Genomic DNA, 20,466 nt, shown 5'->3' on the forward strand with positions numbered 1-20,466 from the left:
TAAAGCGTTGACGAAATTACACTTCTATTGGAAACGCGCCGAATGGGACAGTCGTAGCAACGGCGCATTCTTTTTTTTTTTTTATCGAGCCTGGTGGCACACATGTTACCGCCCCGTTTTAAACTGGACGCGCATAGCATCAATCCAACCATCCATCCAAGAGCACTGTGAGAGGAGAGTGTGAAAGAAAAAAGGGGCGTTAATGTAGCCTCCGTAATCTGTTTGGCGGTAGCTCAGTGGAATTAACACCCGCCAGCCGTCGTCGCGGACCGAGAGGTCAAGGGTTCGACTCTCTTCAGCGGAACCTTTTCTTATCGTTTTCTTTTTTTTGCCATCTGATGTCGTTCATTTTTCTGACGTATTTCCGTGACGGCAATACGTCATGAAAGTCTTGGCGGACCCCGGCATAAAACACTTATGTTTTATGTCGGGTGGACCCCGACATAAAACAGCGTGTCAAAAGAGGAGGTTGACGGCGCGGCGAGGGTGCGGCGGCGTGGATAAAAGAGCGCCGCTACTTTCGAACATCAAAGGGCTTCAGGCTGTGAGTGTACGTCGTCAGCGCGGTGAAATTCAATGCGAGACATTGTAGCCACGTGATGGATGGATGGATGGATGAAAGAACTTTATTGAGGTCCAATAGGTCGTGCTAGTTTCCTAGCCCGAAGCGGGCCGCTCCCACGTTGGGACCGAAAGACCTAGTCTTTCGGCCGCTTCGCGGGCCCGTTGGACTGCCCATAATTGTCCCTCTAATGTCGGACTGCGCAGAGCTGCGTCCCACCGCTCTTCAGTGATGATATAATATTAGTTCTTCGTGCGTGTGTGCATAGTCTGGCGATTAAGCTCATAGATGAATCATGCCACTCGCTATCGTTACGGCGTGAGCACTGCTCCTCGGCAAGAGCAGATGAGGAGGGCGGACCCTATCTTAGCTTCGGGCGTCTGTCAATCAAGCTGATTGACGCGCGAACTCGGGTACAAACTCGTTGATTCTGAAAAGGCCCCAGTTCAACTCGTGACTGTCATAGTGCCGGTGTGCCTGTTAAGCGTTTCATGCGGTGGGCGCTAAGCAGCAAATTCTTCGCATATAAAATAATTTGGTCAGCTTGCGCTACTTGTGCAAGGCTGGAGCCATCGGAGGAGGTTGTGACCGCCTAGGTCCTTCCAGCCTTTTACGTGGCTCGTCTACTCAGTCTGCTTCGGAGTGAAGACCACGTCAGTTCGGTGTCAGTTTTGATGGCGTTAATTAGCTAGGTCTTCATTAACATTATATTGAAGAGGTCTGTCTCAATTGGTAGTGTTCTAATTAACAGGACATTATTTTTTCAGGTTTACTAGCAAGGTCTTAATTGGCATTGAGCTAATTAACACAATCATGATTAACACTATTCTAATTAGCAGGGTCTTAGGTAAAGGACCTAATTAGGATTGATAGGCGGGCGAGTTGGAACTTATCCATCTTTGCGCAGCGCACAAAATTGACGAGGCACACAAGAGGACGGGACAAGCGCTAATTAGCTTGATCTTAATTAGCGCGCCCATAATTATCGTAGTGTTATTTTCTTTTAATTTCGAGAGTTTGCCCAACAGCATACATAGTTAAATATACAGGTAGAGGCCGGCTTCCGCTATATACATCAACAATGCTCTATGGTGGGGCCCATAGAGCCACAAAGCATAATCCGGTGGTCCTGTCGGTTGAAGGCCCACTGTTCTCAGGTAGCGCCGCCGTACCTGATTCAGGCCAGGGCATGTCCACAACAGGTGTTTGATTGTAACCGCGAACGCTTCAGTGGCACAGAATGGGCAAGTATCCCCAAATGGTCCATGCAGATGTTGTGGCCAGGCATATGTGACCGACGGAGTAAGTGCCGCCCCCACACGAAGTCTCCGCAACACCACCTCCTCCTGGCGGGTAAGCCCGCCTGGGAGGTTTGAACCACACGGTGGAATTAAATCTCGTGTGGTGCGGCGGAGAATCTCCTTGCGGTGGAGGAACTCACCCCGGCGATCACTCGGGAAAGGCGCTTCTAGAGTACGTGGCAGCTCACTGTGGGTGGCGGTGTCAGCTTGTATGTGAGCAGAAACGGTGTCCTGTGGTATCCACTGTATCCTTATCTGGCCAGGCATCTGTGCAGTTATACGCTGTATATCGCCTGCGAAAGTGTGCGCGTTATATACCTTGCGGAGCTCCTTTGTGGCTGATGTAGAGTCGGTGCGTATTATAGTAAAGGATGACGACGATGCGGAAGCGGCGCGCACCAACTTTGTTGCGTCTCGTATTGCCAGAAGTTCAGCACTGACCGATGGAACCGGAGCTCTCAGGAGGTACAATCGATTGACACACAGGTTTTGGTGCCCCGGCACCACGATTGACGTAGCCGCCTGCGTGTCCGTGCAGCTCGCATCAGTACAGGCCACCAGTGATCCTGTCGGGAGTGCGGCATCTGCTTCTTCAATGTGGCGCCGGAAGGTAGCCGTTGGACGAGGGACTGGATTTCGGAGGCGGCTGATAGGTTTTTTATCCGTTAGTTGCCGGTGATCCCACGGTGGAAGGCTTACTATTGAAGGGGGCGAGACAGACACTGGATTGCCCATATATGCCGCTAAGTCAGCAGCAGGTGGTAGAAATGACGGCTTGAGTTCCCTTGCTTGCCGGCGTTGATAAATCAACTCGTCGATGGTGTTTAGTTGCGCCTCTTCCTGAAGTATCGCGATAGGTGTGCGTCGTGCAAGCCCGCGGTAACGACGCGCATCGCTTCTCTGTTGATGTATACGGGCCCGATCTCTCGCTGTAAGGTGCTGAAATTGAGCCGAATAAATAAGGCGAGGCTGCAGCACTCCTCGAAGAAGTAAACGGGCAATCTTCGTGCGGGCACCTCCAGCCTTGGAGCTGATTCGTCGTATCAGATGGAGCACCTGGTGCACTTGTTGCTTAATTTCGCGAATCCAAGCTTTTCCAGATCCATTTTCCGTAATGACAACGCCTAATATGCGTAGCTGGGTAGCTGGCGTAAGAGGACGTCCAGATAATATCAGCTGAATAGGCGTGTTTACAAGTCGTCGCCGGCCCCAGCTGTTGGCAACCGACATGTAGAGAGTCTTGTCTGTTGAGAGGGTCAATCCTATGCATCTGCACCACTCGAAGGCCGATTCCTGTCGTTGAAGGTCGTTGTGAACACTCCACACTGTGATATCGTCGGCGTATATGATGCATAGAGTTTCTTACAATAATACCTAAAGGGGAATCTGGCGCTAGTGTCTACGCGGGCTCCTTGAGCAGCGCTTCAACCACCATGGGAATGATGGGAAGTACAGGCTTCGGATTTGCTTCGGATGGATTAGGTTCTTGAGATTCGCAACGCTTCTTTGACGAGTGTAAAACAAAGTGATATGAAGTTAATTCCAATTAAAACTTGCTTCATTCTTTTGTACGTAAAACTTATTGCAAAAAGTTTGCGTGACCGTGAGATGGAACTGAAACCTGGACAAATTCAACCACCAGGGTATGCATTGCTCTGCAATTGTGTTCCAGATTTGGCATCACAAAATAATGAATTGTTCTTTTACAACATTTGAAAACAAACACGCTTGTTTTTCCCTCGAAAGTACGCATTATCTATTTATGGTAATAACAGCACTGTAATGAGTAAGAAACACTAAACTTATCGTCTGCTGCGATGCCAGGTGCGTCTGTCCAAGTGGCCTGCCTCCAACACATCTCTCGTTTTGTTGTGAAGTCGAGTCAGGGGAGCGTGACGGTGCGTCTACTTAGCTTCGCCGTCATTTTGCGGTCGATTTGAAGGAGTTTTGAGAAGTAGCGCTTATCACAAAACGTGAACTCTATGCAATTTCCTGCACTGGCATGGGACGCTACATCTGTGCGCAGCGGTGAGTGCACGACGCTTTGCTAAAACTGTGAAATACAACCTGTAAAGCTGCAGCGTCGCAGCAAACCAAGAGATATAGCGGTCTTCAGCCTCTTTGAACAACAAAGGCGTTGCTTGAGTGCTTTGAAACGCACCCCACTACCCACGCCTCGCAAAGAACCAAACTGAAACTGTAGAAAAAGATCCGTAGACAGTTCGCTAGCTAACAAAATCCAATCCGAAGCCTGTACTTCCCATCATTCCCATGGTGGTTGAACGATCGCAGCGCCAGTTTCCTCTCTAGGGTATTGTATGAAACTCTATAATATGATGTAATACACGTCCGAGATCGCTGCCAGAGCCCATCCGAGGGGTGGCATTGCCAGGTTAAAGAGCAATCGTGCAAGTACTGATCCCTGTGGCACTCCCCGTTTTGAGTTAAAGGTGCCGGTTGCGTTTCCCGCCACACGAGTAGCAAACGTTCGTTGAGTCAAGAACCTGTGTACGAATGTGCACACGCGCTCGGGTAGTCCCACGCAACGCATAATGGCAAGTATGGCACTGTGGCTAACTTCATCATATGCCTTGTGCACCTCCATGGCTAATATTGTTCGGACCCGGCGTGTCCTATTGCCTGCCAAGACCATGCCAGTAAGTGCTCCAAGTCCATCTTCTGTGCCCAAGTGCGTGCGAAATCCAATTTGTGCAGGATGGTACCATTTGAATTGTTCAAGCCACCAGGTTATTCGCGTAGAAAGCATTTTCTCCGTTAATTTGCAGACAGTCGCTGTTAAGGCGATAGGGCGCAGGTTGCGTATATTAGTAGGGTCTTTTCCTGGCTTCTGTATCGGTATGATTTCCGCGTGCGTCCAAGAAGCAGGTATATATATCGCCTTCAGCCCACACGTGATTGATGTTATCCAGAAGCGAGGCCAAGGATGTCTCATTTAGGTTTTTGAACAACTCGTAAGGTAATCCGTCCGGTCCAGGAGCCGTCCGTGGTTTAGACGCGTCAACTCGTTTAGACGCATCAACTCGGCCATTGTGAATGGTGCTTGGATTCCAGTAACTGCCTCTGGATTAGGTTGTTGGCCTATCGTCGAAGGCAGGGTCACATGGTCATTTAGAGGGGAAGGAAGTACATCATAGTGTGGGAACAACGTCCGGGCGATTTGTTGTGCAGCATTCAACGGGGTATCCGCAGTGGCTAGAAGCACCGAAGCCGTTGGGTCGGGCTGACGTTGGCCCTTCTCCATGGCACGAAACGTACGCCAGACAGAGGCTGTGCGTGACGAGGGTCCGAGAGACGCGCACCAATCTAGCCATCGTCCTCTGTCCAGTCTTCGCTCATGCCGACGAGCTTGTGCCGCGATACTCCGCATTTGAATTTTTGCTTCTATCGACGTAAGATTGCGCACCGCAGCAAGTTCAGCCCGGCGCCGGGCCGCCCAAAGGCGCAACAGCTGCATGTCTGGGGCCGATGGTCTTATTTACCTCCGTCATGGCTTTAGACGGCTTCATTAGCATGGTCTCAGTAAGACGTAGATTAATTAGCTCAGTCATAGCACACCCTCACCTAACTAGGCATACCGCCCATCCAATTAGCTAATCAGCGGGGCGCACGTGCTCGGGGAGCGAGCAGGCGATGAATAAGAGGACGGAGACTGCGCGCCGGCTGAGCAACGCGCTAAAATCCAAAGGCCGACCATGATGATTACACACGTAGCCTCGGCAATTAGCTCCGGCCGCGGGGTCGTAAGGCGCTCGGCCTGAGCTAATCTCAGAGGCCACGGTGCTGATTATTCTAAAGGATACTCAGTGCAGACGTTAGACGCTTGAAAAAAAATTTAAACAGCCTGTACCTCTAAAAAATATTGTTAGCAGAAGTTTGACACTTTTCTTGCAGGAGTGCACTTCTGCACTCAGTGGAACGACAAACAAATGAAAGAAGATGCCTCGGGTTTGAAGACACCACCCAACTTTGTCGACAGCTCTTGACGTGACGCCGCGTTCCATCGTAACCAATAAAACGCAGCGCGCGCTGTGGGATGGATTTGATCTTTTCGTACTGTCAGCTCGTTCAAAAGGGGGTATCGCCAGAGCTCGGAAAAATTCCGAGTTTCGCCAAACTCGGGCCATCCCGCATAGCACCCCTGATCGTGCGCCGCACTAACTAGTGTTTTTAAGGCTCATTCGCACCTGCGATTTGCACCGGTCACACGACCATGTGAGACTGGCGACCAAAAAGCGAATAAAGGCGACCGATGTTCACACCTGCGTCCTGCTTATACCCGTGGGCACACAGAATTCATGTCTTCACATTGCTATTGCCCCGCAAAATAAGCTCGATCCCGTCCTTTTCCTGCACATCTGATTGGCTCAGAGGTTTGCGACTGCAGTCAGCCGACTGAAAAATCGAGCAGCGAGCGATTGTGCCAAAGTAGTCGCTCCGCGTCTAACTTGGTAGTGCAACCAGTGCTAGTCGCAGGTGTGAACGAGCTTTTCCAGGGTGTCGTCCTCGTAAGCTCCCCGATTTGTATTTTTTTACATATGTGCGGCCACGGCTACTACTCTTTTCTTACATGATATATTTGTCGTCGTAAAAGTTTTTGTTTGTTTGGGCTTCCGCAAAAGCGACTTGGGCTATGCTGCGCCACGTCGTAAAGGTGCCAACAATCCTAAAGCGATACAAATAAACGAATGAATGGACATTCACATAGCCAGTCTCAGTACTTTAATATAAATGTTCCACGTGACTGCACTCGTGCTCCACCGTACTGCAACGGGCTTCGAGCGATACAACCGGCGCGCGATGGTTTCGCAATTTGTATTGCAACGAATTCATCGAATAAACTGCAACTCTAAAACACTTAGTAAAAATCAAGAAGTCTTAGTCGGAGTCAAGAAGAAGAAATACTAGGAGTGCCATTTCTTGGGCGAGTTGGAAATTCATACTTGGAAGGGTAGCGCTAGTAGACACGGACTAAAGGAAGACACACGGACACACAGACGGAAGCGCTTCCGTCTGTGTGTCCGTGTGTCTTCCTCTAGCCCGTGTCTACTAGCGCTACCCTTCCAAGTAAGAAGAAATACGCATGGGCAGGATATATAGCGAGCATGCGAGGCAACTCCTCGTCATTAAAGGGGTTATGAACAACATTTCTAAGTAACCATCGGCTGGCCTCATTATCGGAGTTTGTCGCCTCGCCAATCGATTGGCGCAAAGATTTCTCGAATCCGTCAAGAACGAGCGCAGTTACAGTGGTTGTCGCGCGCTGGAAGCTACACGGGGAGGAGATGACACGGGGTAAAGAAGTTACGTAACGCGTGTGATGACCTCTATTGTGCGTGATAAAACGTGATCATTCCTTCCCGTTGCGATTCCTGTGCGCCAGCGTGGCTCACCGTGTAATGTTAGCAGACTATGGTGTTCATTAGGGTGACTGTTAAGGCATGTTGGTAAGACATGATAGAAACTACAAGCGCATAAGACGTGTCCTCGTCCTGTGCGATTTTGGTTCCATCGAGACTATGGAGCACTCCGCAGGCACTTCGCGGCACCCCGTGGCAGAAGCCTATACTACATCTCACAAGCTGGTTGCAGCAGGGTGGAAGCTGCGAGGTGTAAACAAAGCACAAGCTTGCGCAGCAAAACATAGGTCTGTTTGTAATTGCTTTATTGTTGGAGAAGGTTAAGAAAACTGCGTTTGTTTGGCACGTGCTACGTCACAGCAGTACGTGATGCGCTAATCACGATTCGCATGTATGTCATAAGCGTTTAATTACTGTACGGGTAACTGTTCATAATTGTGATGGCGAACCAACATGGCAGCGCCGATATAGACGCGATCGCCCGCTTCGATCCGAACTCGCGCTTGCTACTTGACCACATTTTGGACAACAGTAAATAAGCGGTGGAATCGGCTATCGCTTTGTCTCATCTCTCAGTGGATGTGAAAGTGCTTTTTTCGGCCCCACAAAAATTGAGCAGTTTGTGCAAAATGTCTGTCCCAGCGTCCAGACCCAATCGGGCGTGTACTACAAACCACGCTAATATATTTAGAGATTCTCTATGTAACGTAGTTTATCAGCTGCCGTTGTCATGTGGAAAATATTACGTTGGTCAGACGGATCGGTGTTTGAATGAAAGGTTGAAAGAGCATCTGTACAATGTTGATCGGTCAAAGCAAGGGTGGCTGTCCGCTCACTGTAGCACGTGTGGGTGTCGACCAAGATATTCAGACTGTATAGCATTGTCGCCAAAAGCAGAGATCGCATCACACGCGTATTCATCGAGGCTGGTAAGATATTTTTCTTTAAAGGATGATTGTGCAATTACCCCCTCTGTCGCTCTCACTGATAGGGAAAAGATCATTCAGGTTTGTCCAAGTGATGAATTGTAACATCATTGTGTTCCGCGCATGGCTGGTGTAACAGTGTGTAACTGTATAAAAGCGAAGGCATTCAAAAGAAATAAACTGTTGGAAGTTCAACGCTCTGTGTCCTCTTCTGTCCCCTCCAGTCGGCTGCGCTGTTTTGCACTCATAATCATGTTGTACCAACACGCCCAATCCTACAGTCTTCTACGCTTCTTATGCATGGACATTCTTCACATGCCATGCGAGCTGCTTCCACAATGATGCAGGTGTGGTCATTCGGGTAGGAGAAAATCACCTTGGTCTTAGCAAATCCAGGGGTGCAGCCGCATGCGTTACATGTTTGCCCAGGAAGCCCTCCTTTCCTTTTCTGCGGATATCAGCCACTGAGATTACCAATCCGTCGTGATACAAGTGAATGACCCGCGCCTGAAACCTGGTGCCTACTCTGTCGCAGCAGGACTATTTTAATGTTTCGGAGAAGCAACCCTGAACAATAATCCTGTTCACAAGTTTACCGTGCGCAGGTTAGAACAGTAGGATTGTTTGTACGAGCGTGGTTCATATATCCGGCAAATATGATCAACGGTGAAATCGAGCTCAAGGTTGAGGAACCGGACGTAATCCTAGTATGGAATACCATGTGTTATGACCAGGGGGGACAGATATAGTCTTCAAATATTCTGACCATTTGCCACAACTCAGAATGCAACCCCAGGCCTTACCCTGTAAGCCTACAAAGAAATCGTACACGTATCTGAAGACTATCAGGACTTTGGTTCCTGGTAACCGCTGCTGTAAGACTGCCTCGTATTGCTTAAAAAAGGTCGGCCCACAAAGGCGCGATGCACGACCCAATAGACGCACCCTAGTTTTGAATGTAAACAAAATAATTTACTTTTACATAAGTACATTCGAGATAAAATTGCACCATACTGAAGAAATCTCGCAAGCTTAACCCTGCTTGGTTTTGAAAATCATTATCACCCATGTCCTGAATTCTTTAAACGGTCTTTATTACTCACTCCCAAATAACGCGCCGTTGAAATCCATCAGTGAAAGGATTGAGCTCGAGTGTTGCTAGACCATCGTCTTTGTACCTGCTGTAACAGGGGAAAGTTAAATAAAGGGCTGTGCTCCAACATTGCGAAAAAGCAGTGTACACGTTAGTATTGATCGATATGCATAAAAAATATTATTCCTACTTTAAAGCGAGCGTTTAGTTAGTACATCAGAGGTGCTCTCGAACCCAGACTTCTGACACACGCGCTTTACCTTACTGATGCGGTCGTTTGCAAAGGAAGGTTGAAGGAAGCTTTTTAGAATACGCTGCCCCCTCAAGGAGCTCCTTAAAATAAGGAGGCATAAAGGACTCCTCACGTAAGGTAAGGAAAGGCCTGAGGTAAGGAGCGTTTCAAAATACGGGCCTAAGAAATTTGCAGTCACAATGTGGCCGCAGCAAGCACAGCACCTGGTTAATTGAGAAAACATGGCAGGGACCTTCGCCCAGCAGTGGGCGTAATCAGGAGGATAATTATGATGATAAAACACTTCACTTAAGTGAAGTTCGCAACCATATTTTCTGGGTTTTCTTTTTTTTTTCCTTCCACTTCATATGCACCCACCTTCTAGTGCGTTAACATCGCAGATAATGTTGCGCATCTCCTCGTATCCACTCTCGTGGGTCCTGTGGTCACCAGTCGCCGCTTCAAAGCAATTGGCCAGACGTTGGTGACACGGTAGCTTTTCTTTGATGAGGCTGCAATTTAAAAAGATTGCAAAGCGACAGATTAGCATCCTGCAGAGCTTTCGCAGGGTAGCCATTGTCGCGATGTCGATAGAAATTTTTCACCCCACTCTCATCAAATTCGTATGAGCGATCGACTTACTGATTGATTGAAAATATGATAAGCGAACTTTGGTCAGTGTACAGCATTAAACGTCACCGCACGCGACGTACGGAAGCTCGTTGTTAGGCCTGCAAGTGGATATTTGTGCACTATAAAAATCCGCTCTATCACAAACACACACGCACACACACACATATAAAACAAGGAAGGGGATTTTCGGGGGCTCGTTTCATTGTTTGACACAACCTTAATGAAAAACAGCAGATAATGAAGCCAAGGATAGTATAGGGGACGTTAATTGTACTCCTTTAAGTGTATTGTTATAATTGTGATATAGATGTGAAGGAAGCAAAGTGGACGAAAAGATAACTTGCCGCCGTATGCTGAAATAAATATATAAAACAACCACACAATACCTGCAACCTCTCTTGAGCCCCTCCTCGTCGTAATCGCCCTCTGGGCCAGGCTTAAGCTCCTCCCGCCATAAAAAGCCCATATAATTTACGTAGCAATCCGTCACCGAGCTCGGGTCACATCTGTCAACAACTGAAAAAAAAAAAAAGAATGACGAGAAATAGAGGCTCCTGTTTCTCGATATCTACTATGCAGTCAAATCAGAATATGTGATTGCTCAAGCACATTTGTGCTTCAACAATGCCTTGAAATAAAAGGTTCTCCTGTCTTCGGCTAGAGTGATCAGCTTTCATATTAGAGTGGGTAGGTTACTGTAATCGCATGTACGTGTGTACAATAAGCACATCAATATGTATGTATGTATGTATGTATGTATGTATGTATGTATGTATGTATGTATGTATGTATGTATGTATGTATGTATGTATGTATGTATGTATGTATGTATGTATGTATGTATGTATGTAGGTGTGTGTGTGTGTGTATGTATGTATGTATGTATGTATGTATGTATGTATGTATGTATGTGCAAATTAAGCTGTAGGCATTTTCGACGGACAGGAACTTCAGTGAAACACTTCATGTTGGGGATCTATTTGCATGGCGTCGGCAAGTAGTTGCAAGAAGGTCACCTGCCCCACCACACCCTTCTCACCCCAGCGTCACGCCAGCATTTGCCTCCCACCCAAGCCACACCAGCGCTCCCTCTTCCCCCAAGGGTGATGCAGCACGGGTTCGCACCCTTCAAGACGAAATCCTGCTGATGTCGATGTCTCTATGCCGTCTTTTTCCGATAACGTGAAATTAACGTTACGTACTCAAAGTAGGCCGGGCACGTAGCACGTCGGCAGGATAACTGGTGGTCATTAAGGGTAACTGACTGGATTCCAAGAGATGGCAAACGCGTGAGGGGGAGACAGAAAATTAGGTGGGTAGATGAGATTAAGAAGTTTGTAGGTACAACGTGGCAGCAGAAAGCACAGGACGGGGTTGATTGGCGGAACATGGGAGAGGCCCTTGCCCTGCAGTGGGCGTAGACAGGCTGATGATGATGATGACTCAAAGTAGCCTTATATTCGTAGCACTAAACCTTGCCCTGTAGCCGTCGACAAGGAGACGATGAATGAGCACGCCATGGTGACGACCGCCGCAGTTTCTTTCCGTGCAAAGCTGCGTCTTGAATTCATGCTCACCGTTTGCCGGGTGCGTAGTTGCTCGCAGCAGCTTTGAAACTCGGAGAAAAGGCTGTATACGCCGCCCTTCTGCAGACTCTGCAGAGATACGTACGCAACTGTGAGCAGTGAATTACGAGGGCCGGTTTCAAAGGTCGTGAACCGATTGCAGTGTTATTCAATTCAATTCAACGTTTATTTTCTTGATCAATCAAGAGGGGGGCGAGGACTAAAGGCTTGCAAGCCTGACGAGGGTCCCCGCCGCCACATCCACTTCAGACAGCGCTTGGCAATCTTTACAAGACATCACACTAAAACACTAGGCATAGCGGTACTCAAACATAAACATAAACAATGTTTAAACTGAATATAGGCAATATGCGCATACATAATATTTACATATTTTACAGCGAAAGCTGTTATGAGATCATTTCACCGGCCGTTTTTGGCGCCGTAGTTGTCCGCCGCCGCCGCCGCCGCCGCCGCCGCTGCCGCCGCCGCCGCCGCCGCCGCCGCCGCCGCCGCCGCCGGTGTCCGTAACCAGTATCGCTCGAAATAAGAAAAAAAAACTAAATAAGAAAAAAATTCCAGGATGGAACGAGGTTCGAGCCTGGGTCCTCTGCGTGGGAGCCCAGTATTCAACCTCTGAGCCATGCCGGTGCTTGAAACTGCTTTGCTAAAAGGTCCTATACAGGCTTCATGTCGGGAAGGAACCACATTAGCGTATGCAATATAGCGTGGTAGATGAGTAAAATAAGCACCAAGCGTAGCACAACGCGAATTCTGTAACAGGCGTCACACAATGCGAATTGCGCAACGAGTAGGTTGTTGAATGCTTCCAGCCCATTACAAAGGGCTCTGCAATATTTCTTCATCGTCATCAGGCACAACATCAACAAAGTGCGCATAATGTCTTACATGCGCAGGTACCAACGCTCTCCGTAGAATGGCGAAAAATGGCACAGTGCCTGCTGCCCTACTTCTCAAAAATTACAATGATTTATAGCGTAGTGGGTTCCTCGCAAGCGCACTTGTATTGTTTGCCAAGGAAGCACATAAGCGCATGATCCACTTCCTCGGGGTCTCAGTAAAATTACAATGATTTATAGCGTTTGGGTTCCTCGCAAGTGCACTTGTATTGGTTGCCAAGGAAGCCCATAAGCGCATGATCATTTCCTCGAGGTCTCAGTAAAGTTCTTCGCCCCCCCCGTCTCTCTCCCACGTCAACGTATGTTATACAGCATGACGGGAGAGGGAAATAGCAACCGGGCGTCACCCAATGCAAATTATATAACTGGCCGTTTAAGAAACCCAGGGCTGAGGCATAATTCTTCATCGTCATAGTCGTGTCAACAAAGTGTGCCTTACAGACGTGTATTTGGTGCCTACAAAGTTTACAACTAATCTCAGAAATCACCAAATTCTAGACACACAATGCTCTGTATATGAATTCAAACAATATACACATAATTACCATATACATTGCTATGTCACATCGAACAAACCCTAAATGAATATAAGAGAAATAGAATACATCAACAGAGTGCAAAAATTCTTTTTATCTCGAAAATCAATGGAAAGCGAAATGTAACCCAGTTGTAATTAACAAGGATTTAATTCGCTTTTTAAATACGGACGAGGAGCATTCGTAATTCACTTGGCCTTATGTTTTGTTTAAAATACATACTTTGGTAGGAAATTGTTTGTTTGCCGTAGTTTGTTCTCGTTTGTGGCGTGTGGAGCTGTGTGTGTCGGAGGGAGTGCTTAACAGAATGATCTGATTCATCAAATGGTACAGCTTTTGCTCGTATATATAATGCAACATTTTTAGGTAATACATCTGATCTGCACGAATCATTGAGAATTTCACGAACAGCGACGCAGTTTCGATGTTAATGAATGACCCTGCGTAATTTATATAAAGGCGGAGAACTTTTTTTTTGTAGTCGTACGAGTCGTTAACAGTTAGATTTGGTGGTAGTACCCCATACTAATGCTCTACAACAGAGCTTTGAATAAAAGAGTGCGTGATAGAGTAAGAGTTTTACGGAAATCGGTTCATAGTGTGCTATTCTGTGTATGGTTCCTACTACTTTAGATAGATCGTCGTAGAGGTGTCTCATGTGGCAATTCCAGGATAAGACCTCGCTAAACCACACTCCCAGAAATTTCTGTTTTGTTTTTCTGTTGAGGATGACTCCATCAAACATAATAGACGTCTCGTAGTTAACTTTTTTGCTGATAGGTCTGAAGAGGATGTAGGTTGTTTTGGACACGTTCAACTGCAATTTATTTTGACTAAGCCAAAGCGATGGTGACATTAAGTATGTATTAACCGTGTCTCCTAGTTAATGTAAGTCATTTGATGCAAAAGTACATTGGTATCATCTGCGTACATGATTATGTCTGGCGAATTTGGAATAGCAACTATGTCATTTATATAAACAAGGAAAAGCAGCGGGCCTAATTTCGAGCCTTGTGGTACAGCTTGTTTAATTTCCATTAATGATGATGACACTGTTTCTAGACGAATAGTCCGCCTTTGTCCCTTCAGATAATTACTAATAAGGCGTTTTGCTACCCCCTGATGCCATATTTGTCTAACTTTGCTAATAATATCTCATGGTCAATGGAGTCAAAAGCTTTCCTCAGGTCTTAACGAAGGTGTGGCACATGGCGTGTTTTTTCTTTATTTCTTTTTTTAGCTCGCGGTTAATCCACGGCTTTCGCGCGTTATTAGACTTCCGTTTTAAGTACCAGACCGGAAATGCGCGGTCATAACATGTCCGTATTTTGTTTAAAAACATAGTGTAAGCCATGTCTGCATTTTCATCATTATAAACATCTTTCCAATGCAAGGCTCGAACGAGGTTTTGGAATTCATTTAAAGACACGTTGTTTATCTTTCTCTGTGGCTGACAAGCACTGTAAGGCATTAGGCTGACCAAGCACTGTAAGGCAGTAAACAGGTAAGTGATCACTTATTTCAGCTGATAATACACCAGTACTAATGTCATTTGTGTTCAGGTTTGATTTACACACATCAAGCATGGTCGCACTATGCTCTGTTATTCTAGTAGGTGTATTTATGTGCTTACTACAGCCGTAGGTTGCCATCGTTGTATGCGGCTCAGATGTCCAGAAATCATCTACGGCCATATCAACATTAATGTCACCCATTAGCAAAAATGGCTCGTTATGAAAGCATCCATACTGTAGCAAATTTTCAAAGAAATAACACATTTTCTTTTTCTCATCCCGATGGTGGCTGGTAAATTAGAGAAACAGTAAGGTTTGAAAATTTTAAGGTTAGGCATTCCACGTCGTCCTCTATGATTGAGAATTCATCTATGCGACTGTGCTTGACGCATTCTCTAACATAAATAGCTACGCCACCACCTTTCCTTCCATGGCGCCCTAAACTGTACGATGCATACCCATGAAAAACTGGCGGTTGTTCACAATCTGATAGCCAAGTCTCTGTGAAAAGCATAAGGTCAAACTTAAGATTTGTTTCCTGTGTGAAGAAGAAGATCGACAAGCACGGAGGCCCATCGCCATCGGCTGGCACACACCGACAATTCGCGCTCTGGCTACGCCCTGCGTGCTGCTGCTACGATCGTCGCTCGCGTAGAATCCTGAATAAACCCCCCGTAACAAGTGGTGGAGGTGCTGGGTAAGCAAATCTGGAACTACGCAACGGGAAACTCAAGCCCGCCTCTACAATGACGGAAGGAGGACCAATGCAACACCAACAACCCGGTGCCGCGGTGACTACCATGCTCTGCCCTGGTCCGTTCCCTCAACGCGACCGACCAATCTTCAGCGGTGCAGAAGAGCAAGATGTGGAAGACTGGCTCGCTGAATACGAACGAGCGAGCGTGATAAACCGCTGGGACGACGCAGGAAAGCTTAACTACCTGTCATTTTACTTGAGCGGTATCGCCAGCGTGTGGCATCGAAACCACCAACGTGACCTCCCGACATGGGCTGCCTTCAAAACTCACGTGACGGAGATATTCGGGCGCCCCGCCGTTCACAAGCTTCGAGCTGAGCAACGTTTGCGTGCTAGTACGAAGCAGAGCGGTGAGAATTTCACAAGCTACATAGAAGACGTTCTCGACCCATATAACCGCTTTGATGTAGCAATGACCGATGCCGAGAAGATTCGGCATATCTTGAAAGGAATCGAAGACGATGCTTTTCAGATGCTGCCGGCGAGGAACCCATCAACAGTCACTGACCTAGTCAGCCTTTGCCAAAGCTTCGATGAACTGCGCAAACAACGTGCAGCCACCCGCCAATCTCTGCCACCCGCGACTTCAATGTCCGGCTTGGCTGTTGCTCCCGATCATACGTCCCTGCTGCAACAGATTAAGGATTTCGTTCGAGAAGAAGTTGCTCGTCAGCTTTCGATGATGCCGCTTGTTCACGGCCAGTCAAGTTCTCCATTGGTGCCCGCTCTCCAGAACATCATCAGGGATCAGGTAGCCGATCAAGTTCCGCCTTCTCTCCTTCAGGCTCCAACTGCTGCTCCCCTGACGTAGTACGCTGAAGTCGCTTCGAGGCCGCGTCGTTGTCTGCTCGGCGTCTGCGCGCACGCGAGTAAAAGCAAGCTGACGGCAGTGCCGGAAAAGCAAACATGGCGGCACCTGTGGATGCAGTTTCCTTCCGCCTCGCATTTATCACGTCGTCGTCCTGCGCTGTGTGGCCCGTAAGTTCAAAACCTACGCATTTATTTGCTTTATATTCGCGTCCTGAAGCTTCTAGAGCAAGGTAGTCATCGGTATTTTGCATGCTTCCAAGATTCATTCTCATATTGGCCGAGACAAGGCTTAGCAGGCATGGCTAAATAAACACAGCTGATCGCAATAATAAAGGCAAAGCATACCTGACGTTGTTTCTCCAGCATGAGCTGACACAAAGCGATGGCCGATTTTGCCATTTATTTATTGCTGTCAGGACAGTGGGCGAGCAGCAAGCGCGAGTTCGGATCGAAGTGGGCTGTCGCTTCTGCATGGGTGCTGCCATGTTGGCTTGTAACCCCAGGTACTGGCGGTTGCTAACACAATAATTAAAGGCATACACCATAAATACGAAGTAGATTAAACATATCGCTTATCGTTGTGGCGTGGTACGTACCAAACAAACGCAAATGTCTCAACGTTTCAACTTTGAGGCGATTGCATGTAGAACTATATATGTTTTGCTGCACAAGCATGTCACTTGCTTACACCCTGCTGCAACCAGCTTGTGTGGTACGGCCACGGCCGCTTCGCTGGCCCAATGCGTTGGCTGGGGCAAATGGCTGGGGGAAGGCCAGTTACGATCACGTGATAAAACATGGCAGCGGCCATGCGCCGCTGCGGAAAATCGTCTATACAAACGGAACACAACCATCGAGAGACCATTTGAGGATGCGTAATAAAAGAGTCCAACCCACAGGAAGCGAGATGGGAGATTGCAATTAAAAAGGCGAAAATCGCCGGGGCCATTCGTACCTGATAAAGCGAGCTTTGTACCACTGATCCTTACATACATAGCTAAGTAAAATAATCGTGTATGTACTTCATCGCTTTGGCATTACGTATATACCCGATTTTAACGCATTTAGCCGCTAGAGAACGGATGTCGGAGGGCTTGCCTCGAACTCGATGTCGTGCGATGCTCGCTTGTACTTGCGAGTTGCAACGCGCCGGGATAACTGAAACTTCTTTTGCATTGTACCCGCAGTTCGCTTTGATGAGCTCCCTACTTCTTTGAAGCGTGGATTGGTGGAAGAAGCTTTCCAGGTCCTTGATTTTCAGAAAACTGCGCCCCGACACTATCGAAAGAGGGGGTTCTATTGTGGCCTATGCACATTCGCTTGCGGATGGCTCTCCTTGTACTACTCAGTTAGCGTCAGGGCTGCGATGAGGGCGCTAGTGGTGGTGCCTTTCGCAGCGCCGCCTGGGTAGAGTCTGACGTCCATAGATGTTCGCTGGCTAGGTGGTGTCACAGTTTCGAGAGACGGTCCATAGTGGCGCTGGCTACTACGCTGTTCCAACCAATGCTTCTAGTATTTGTCCACTAGTAGTAATATTTGAACAGCGCGAGCATTCGAACCGTTATTCAGAAGAAAGTGCCGCACCCATTTTCAGTCATCGCCTCAAACGCATCTTCTACCTCGGGGCTTCGTTCTGCGTGACTGCAGCAGCCACGCAGGCGACACGAAATGGTATAAACGAGAACGGAGACGCCATTTTTGCAAACTGTCGCAAAAGGGACATGGCTGAATACCAGTCAATGTTTCTAAAAACGCTGATACCAGGGCCCGTATTCTCAAACGATCGCAAAAGGCGATGGTATCGCGTTTGGTGACGTAGAATCTGATGCGTTGAATAAGTAAAAAAAAACACTTGCCTGTGACGTCATTGTTGCACTGGCCGTTGGTGTTATGAATGTCTCACAACACAGGAGTGAGTGTACCGTACGAGCGCAGAGCGACCCGAGCGCGGCGTTTTCGAGCCTATGCTGGCTTCTACACAGTGGCCAGGCTTGGCTGTGGCTACTTGAAATATATAACGTGTTGAAAGTGCTTTCAACATTTTTTGTGCGATTGTTTAATGCGCAGTATAATATTTAAAGGATGCAACTTTACGTGAAATATATTTTCGTTGGGAGTTTAACACGGCATACTCGGAGAGTTCAGCTGTAGTGTGCCGCCGCAGCGATATCGTCTCAACATCTCCGCATGTTGCCGGCTCGCGATAGGCCACGCGAGCAACGCACGGTTCATGTTCCTGGGACGTTCAAACCACGAAAAAACAGGCGCTGTCAAAGAAAAACCACTGATAACACCCCAAGGTAATGCTCGCTGAAAGCTTCAGCGCAAAAAATGCTGCGTACATCCACCGAGGATTGAATACTAGAAGCTACCGCCTACGTCACTGAAATGCTAGTCTTCACCACCAACCGACGCTGATAAGGTGTGTTCGTTTATTCCAGGCATTGCAGGAGCGCCGTAGAGCACCGTCACGTCGACGGAAATACCAGATGGCGCCCTCACGTTTCCTGTTTTGGTCAACCGCCAATCAGTGGTGCGGTCTTGTACGCATTCCAAATAAGCACGGAGGCGTGGCGTTACATCCGGCCGCACGCGAATGGCCAATGTGAACCGCAACAGACGTCACGGCCCTGCATTGACCAATTGCGTACGGCTGGGTGTAACGCCACGCCTCCGTGCTTATTTGGAATTCGTACAAGATCGCACCACAGCGCGCACCAATGGCGATACTTTTGCGATTGTCGCCTTTTCAGAATACGGCCCCTGGCAGTCAGCGTGTGAAGCCGCTCCTCCTCTCCCCAGCCCACGCGCATACGTTTCGATCCAATCCAAGTCGTCCGGAGGCCGTTTTGTATCAATTTTTGTCCATAGAACGGGGAGAGGATGTCGACGGAACGAGGTCTCCGGCATATAGTTAGTACAGACTCTATCTAGAGTCCAGTCAGGGGCGTAGCCAAGGGGCGTAGCCAAGGGGGTGGGTTGGGGGGGTCCAAACCCCCACCGAAATTTTTCAGTTTTGCTTGCGTATATAGGCACGCACACATACAAACGCACGCACGAACATACATAAAGTATGGTTGAACCCCCCCCCCCCCCCGAAAAAAATGTCTGGCTACGCCCCTGAGTCCAGTAGTGCGCCCATGTGTTGCTTTCTCTCTTCTGATGGCCTAAAGATAATTAGGCTCATTCTATGAGCAACATATGACACAAAAGAAAGCCATTGACATCTAAAGAAAGCTGTCATACGTGCTTGCGATGGTCGAACAACTCAAACTGCAGTTCATCTCGTGCCAGGACACTTGTGTCAGTCGGCTGTGAAAAGAAGTGTGCCCAAGTCCTTTACTTCATTAATAAAGAACCGCTTTTACAATACTGTATTGTTGTGCGTCCGGAGATAGAATATTCAACGAAATTCGAGCGTTTATCACGATATCGTGCGGCTTCGGGCATAACAGCAGGAGGAGAAATACATCCGTGCTGTATTGAAGGCGCTCACTGGGAAATTGCCGGCAGAGTTTTCCTTGCATATTATGACATTTGTTGTCACTTAACGGCCTTTAACTTTCACAGTGATGCATTTCTTCTCTCGTTTGTCCTCTGAGCGTAGTTTGGCGCGCAAGTGGAGCTCATCTGCAGTCGAAGCGGCACTCATGTAATGTGAGTGCCCGCAGCATCGAGCGGCCGCTGCTGCGGGTTTGTCAAGCGGCTGATCGCAAGACAAAGCTTGCTGAACCATGACACCTGGCTGCACATTTCTTGGTGTGGAGCTGCTGATTTGTGATTATGTCACGTACATGTATTTTTAGCAACTTATATCCGAGTTTCAGCACATGACGAACGACGCGGCTGCTAGGCTGGCATGGTCACATTTGACGCACTATAACTTGTTAGCAACCAAAATAATGCAACGTTTTTTTTTCTGCACAATGGTAGATGACGTCCATGACTTCAATTAGAGGGATTTAAAAAAAAATTAAAATAGGCCTTTTTGAGAAAATCATTTTCAAATTTCGGCGTTTTTGGTAAATCACGTTTCAACAAAATTATCAATTAAAACGGAGGGCAATAAAACTACGCAAATTATTTTAAAAAAGAGCGAAAGTGTCAAAGTTAATATATACCGATTTTTATTAACCTCACTTTAACGTGCTTGCAGCAATAAATTCCTGAAATACAGGTGTTTTGTGCGATTTGCCAAGTTTGTGATTTTTTTCTTCAATATTGCTTCGACAAGCAAGG

At 47.6% G+C, this 20,466-nt stretch overlaps 2 protein-coding genes and 1 long non-coding RNA gene across 5 annotated transcripts in view; all 3 read right to left on the minus strand.

Annotated features, from left to right (window-relative positions):
• LOC119372086 (uncharacterized) overlaps nt 1-10,641 on the minus strand; it is a 46,219-nt gene extending 35,578 nt beyond the window's left edge. Inside the window, exon 1 of the mRNA XM_049419599.1 lies at nt 10,512-10,641. The gene's annotated coding sequence lies outside the window, so the exon portion shown is untranslated. The remainder of the gene's footprint in view (nt 1-10,511) is intronic.
• The window catches only part of LOC125760020 (uncharacterized), a 155,008-nt gene that overhangs the window by 57,231 nt on the left and 77,311 nt on the right, over nt 1-20,466 (minus strand). The gene's annotated exons all lie outside the window — the stretch shown is intronic.
• The window catches only part of LOC119372082 (uncharacterized), a 139,852-nt gene that overhangs the window by 42,140 nt on the left and 77,246 nt on the right, over nt 1-20,466 (minus strand). For all 3 annotated transcript variants that reach the window (XM_049419596.1, XM_049419595.1, XM_049419594.1), the window contains exon 6: nt 9,871-10,004. In XM_049419596.1, coding sequence (XP_049275553.1) covers nt 9,871-10,004 — 134 coding nt within the window. The remainder of the gene's footprint in view (nt 1-9,870; nt 10,005-20,466) is intronic.

The sequence above is a fragment of the Rhipicephalus sanguineus genome, chromosome 10, assembly GCF_013339695.2.
Source record: "Rhipicephalus sanguineus isolate Rsan-2018 chromosome 10, BIME_Rsan_1.4, whole genome shotgun sequence".
In the NCBI taxonomy this organism is placed as follows: Eukaryota; Metazoa; Arthropoda; class Arachnida; order Ixodida; family Ixodidae; genus Rhipicephalus; species Rhipicephalus sanguineus.